We start from the raw sequence: 4,695 nt of genomic DNA, 5'->3' as shown, positions 1-4,695 counted from the left end.
CTCCAATTTTTTTGGAAAAATTTATCGGAAGTTATGCTAATGTGCGTAATAAACCTTAAATATTTTGCCGTAAATAATTTATTCGGGAGGTAAGGGCAGTTTCAATATTTAGAAAAGGCGACAAACCAGGCACTGCTGAATAATTAAAAAATAGTCAAATTACAAAAAACAATACAAATTCTTTGGTTTACATTTGCACAGATTTCAGCTTTCGATATTTTTCGGCGCATGCAGCTTTATTCGGCAGAAATACAAGAAAATTATTTTAAGAAATAATGCAATTGTAAAATATTTGTCATATTTATCTAATATAAACTTGCTCTCAGAAATTCGCAAAAAGCCATATTGTTTCTCTATATATCTAGTATCTATCACAAATATAACAGGTGACAAGACTGCACATCAAGGTATGAAAATACTAACGTTAGAAAAATTCCTGTTTGAGCCAAAAACACTCGTTAATTTCACCCGGAAGTGTTCCAAGTAAAAATGCAAACAAAAACGGGTTTCGTAGAACCCTTTATTGCCCTTCATTTCACAAATTTTTATCGAGATAATTTTTGTTTAAAGCGAGAAAGAATTTTAGAAATGAAGCTCTCACGCTGCAAGTGTCGTCGTTTCTTAACGCCTCTTCACCGCAGAGCACGAAACGGCCGACACGGTTGCCAGACTAAATGTAGAGTTCTTGTTCTCAAGTGAAGTTTTCCCTTCAGGCAAGCGTGGGAACGTTGAGTAGTCGAACAGGTATTCGTGGGGAAAGAGTTTCTTAATGCTGCCTGCCAGGGCGGCACATGCCCAAGTCGCAGTCAGTCACTCTTGTAAGCATGGCAGACGTAATCACCAGCATGAGAGCTTGTGAGACGCCGATGTGGAAATGACCGGAACGATCGGGTGTTGAAACAATCCGCGAAAATGTGATGCCTTGGTTCTATTTTATCTATTAACGAAGTTTCACCGAGATTCATACAAATGACCATTGATATTGCAACGGATAGAAGAGATGAATGAAGTCTCTCGGAGGCACGCGTGCTCGGGGATTCGGTGCTCTGTGCGGGCCGCCCTGTGCTCTTGACCTGTGTGCTGTGCCCGGGCGTTCTCGCGTCGTTTCCGCCTGGACCACGTAACATCTTTGGTGGAGGTGCGGATTTTACGCTGCGCCCACCACGCAGCTTCGTAGTACTCGTCAGGCCGGGACTACCACCATGGCTCCACCCGGCCGGTCCAGGAGCCCCACTACCCCCACTACCATTCATTTCGTCATCATTGCTCCTCCTCGCGACCCCGGCACGTTTTCCGGAACAGATGGCTCGGACGTCGAAGACTGGATTAACATCTACAAGCGTGTCAGCAACTACAACAGGTGGGACCCTACGCTAATGCTCGCGAACGTCACCTTTTACCTCAATGGCACGGCGCGCGTATGGTACGAGACCCACGAGGAAGAGCTAACAAGTTGGGACACCTTTAAGGAAAAGGTGAAGACGCTATTCGGTAGACGTGATGACCTCCAGCTCGCCGCCAAGAAACAGCTGGCTACTCGAGCACAACCTTCTACCGAGAGCTACGTGGCCTACATTCAGGACATCTTGGCGCTTTGTCACGAGGTCGACGCCGCAATGAGTGAGACCGATAAAGTGGGCCACGTGCTCAAAGGCATTGCCGACGATGCGTTCCACTTGCTTGTTTGCAAAGACTGTACCTCAATTGACTCCATCATAAACGAGTGCCGTCGATTTGAACAAGTCAAAGACCGCCGCATTTCGCCGTCGTTTTCTCGCCTTCCCAACACGGCCGCGACATCTTCCTGTGAGGACCACCGATCACCATCCCGCACGCCCTCGGACGCCCCTGCCGTCACCGATTCAGTCACCCGGATCGTCCGACGTGAACTGGAGGCCCTCGCACCTGTGATAGCCCCGCCCTAATTTCCACCGAGACGGTGTTTTTTTTTGCGACCGGGGGCCATGCAACGGATAGAAGAAGAGATGAATGAAGTCTCTCGGAGGCGCGCGTGCGTTGGGATTCGGTGCTCTGTGCCTGGTGCTCTGTGCGGGCCGCCCTGTGCTCTTGACCTGTGTGCTGTGCCCGGGCGTTCTCATGTCGTTCCCGCCTGGACCACGTAACAATATCTCTAAACCCTAGGGCCTCGGAGAGAGTGACTGCGCCGGCATTCAGATAAGGATGGAGACCACCACACTCGAGTATAAGATGTTCAAATACTTCTACATATTTATGACGCACTACAAATGTGTGTCACAGATTAAGGCACTGCCTTTTGAGTTATCGTGAAAAGATACCTTCCTGATCGGCCCATTTAAAATTCAATCTATTTCTATATTCTGATTCTTTCCGATCGATTACATCCAGTTTTTACCTGCTGTTTTTTCAGCTGTCGTTTAATGCTTCTTATTTCTCGGTTCTTGTGTTCTGCGTGCTTACTGGTTAGCTGACTAGTTGTTTTTCGCCACAGTGAGCCAACAGCCTTTCTGTGAAAGCATTTTAATACCCTTACTGCAAACGTGTTATCATCCAGTTTATCCAGCCATTCTTGATATAATATGCTACTCTGAGCTTCCCGTGCTTCAAACGATGTCCAGCCTATATCCCTCTGTACTGCCTGGTTTGTGGTTTTGCCGTTGGCACCTAATGCCAAAATGCCAATTTGCAAAAGCTCTGTCATTTATTTTTACTCGCGACTGAACATCTGTTCTTAAGCACAGAACCGCATTGGCACAAATAATCTCTGGCACTATTGTTTCTTTCCAAATATTACTGCGTATTTCATTTTTCTTCCACGCCTATTATGTTCTATATTTCAATATCGGACTTCTCTTGCCCTTTCGTCCTAGCAGTCTGTTCGTAATTTTCCATGCATATTTTACCTTGGCTTACCCATACCCAACGATATTTGTGCTGTGCCACTGTGGGAAATTCATGTTTTTGTATTGCAGGCACCTGTTGATGGAAATTATCACAGCTGCTTTTATCACACAAAAAGCGAACCCTAAATCGCCTCCTTCATCTTCACAAGAATTTACCAGTTTTGCAAATCTTCTCGGCCAGCTGGTAAAAGTAAAATATCGACCGCATATATTAAATAGGGAATCGGCTTCTCTAAGACCTTCCCGGCTAATTTGTACGAAGACACGAGGTATTTACTAGGCTAGTCGCTTGGCGGATTAGATAAACTTCAAGTGCAGTCAACCAAAAGAACAGACAGGGTGTCGAGCAGGCTACCCGACAATAGACCATAATCGCACCATCGCTCAGATGATAGAGAAATAGAGAGAATATAACAAACCTCTTTATATCAACAGCATTCATTGATTACTAGAAAGCATTTCACGCAGTCAAAACCTCAGCCGCCCTGCAGGCATTGAAAAACCATGCTACAGAAGAAGCGCATGTAAAGGTTGCTGAAGATATAGCTGTTGCGCGGCCACCATTGCGGTTTAGAGTGAACGTAATAAAGCAAAAATCAGAAAAGCGGTTCCCCAAGGAGACACCATCTCAGTAGTGCTATTCTCGGCTGTTTTGCAGGGCATTGAGGACTGGACGGGAGAGAATTTTGAAAAAAATAATAAATAATGCCTTATTAAATTTCGATTTAATGGTGGCACCTTCTTTCTACGTAACTCTCTGGCCGAATTGTGTATCATGATTGAGCGGAAAGAGAAGCAAAGCCGAAGAGTACGTGCACATAATAATTTTAAGAAATGTAGTTAAACGGTCTCAGAATGTACCGGCAGTCCAGGATAAACAGCGCAGCATCCGAAGTGGTAAGGCAGTACATATACTTAGGGTAGACGAGGCCGCGCATAACAAGGCCACGGGAGTGAAATAAAAAAGGGAATAAGATTTAAGGTTACTCTAAGTGGCTGCAGTCCTAGGTATAGAATTACTGATATCTCTCAAGAGACAGTTAAGTAAGAACTGTATCGTACCGGTGAAAGTACAAATGTCTATCAAAACAAGGCTTCCAGTTCTAACAATGAAAGGGAGGAAGAAAGCAGAATAGGTCATGGTGAAACGCTTGTAAATGATACAATAGTCGAACTCAAGACGAAACTTTATGATAAAGGCAGGTAATGCTCGAATAAAACATCAATAAAACAGCAAAATTTTTATTACAGATTACTAGATATTCCTGCTTATGATTATTTAATGTGATATTACTGTATAACGCTGTTTTTAGTATATATCTAATTCTCTTCTATTTATTTGCACTTGTTCCCTATAAATAGTATTTCTTGACGCGTTTTTTTTTCTTTTGTTTTGTTTTTTTGTTCGCACTCTACTTGCTGCTCTAATACTCTTATGCACCCACTAATGCAAGGACGTCCCCCTGGCTGTTTCTCACTCTGGGACCTCCTGATGCTGTATATATATGTAAGCCCGTTTCTTGTACATGCAATAACAATAAACTTGAACTTGAACTTTAGACCCCAGGACCAGATAACTGCCCAAAGACTGGAATGAGCAGTCAGTTTCCCCGCCCCAGTTTAAACTGTACACTCAGGTAACATTCCTTCACTGGCTGCATCGGCTTTTTTCTTCCAGACTTTCATTATTGAGACGTTCCTGCGATTTTCTACCATCAAAAAAGTTCGGCCCATGTCAGTAAAATTCTTTATTGTAAATCCTCAGAAATCAGTCATCCGAGTGGAACCTGTATCAATATTTTTATGAATAACT

At 43.9% G+C, this 4,695-nt stretch overlaps 1 protein-coding gene across 1 annotated transcript; it reads left to right on the top strand.

Annotated features, from left to right (window-relative positions):
- Positions 1-1,202: 1,202 nt before the first annotated feature.
- Positions 1,203-1,925, top strand: LOC144103462 (uncharacterized). Its single transcript, XM_077636172.1, has one exon. The coding sequence runs from the start codon at positions 1,203-1,205 to the stop codon at positions 1,923-1,925; it is 723 nt and encodes a 240-aa protein (XP_077492298.1).
- Positions 1,926-4,695: the final 2,770 nt, after the last annotated feature.

This window comes from Amblyomma americanum, chromosome 9, assembly GCF_052857255.1.
Source record: "Amblyomma americanum isolate KBUSLIRL-KWMA chromosome 9, ASM5285725v1, whole genome shotgun sequence".
In the NCBI taxonomy this organism is placed as follows: Eukaryota; Metazoa; Arthropoda; class Arachnida; order Ixodida; family Ixodidae; genus Amblyomma; species Amblyomma americanum.
The sequence above is the reverse complement of the archived record's forward strand: the minus strand, read 5'-3'. Positions and strand labels throughout refer to the sequence as shown.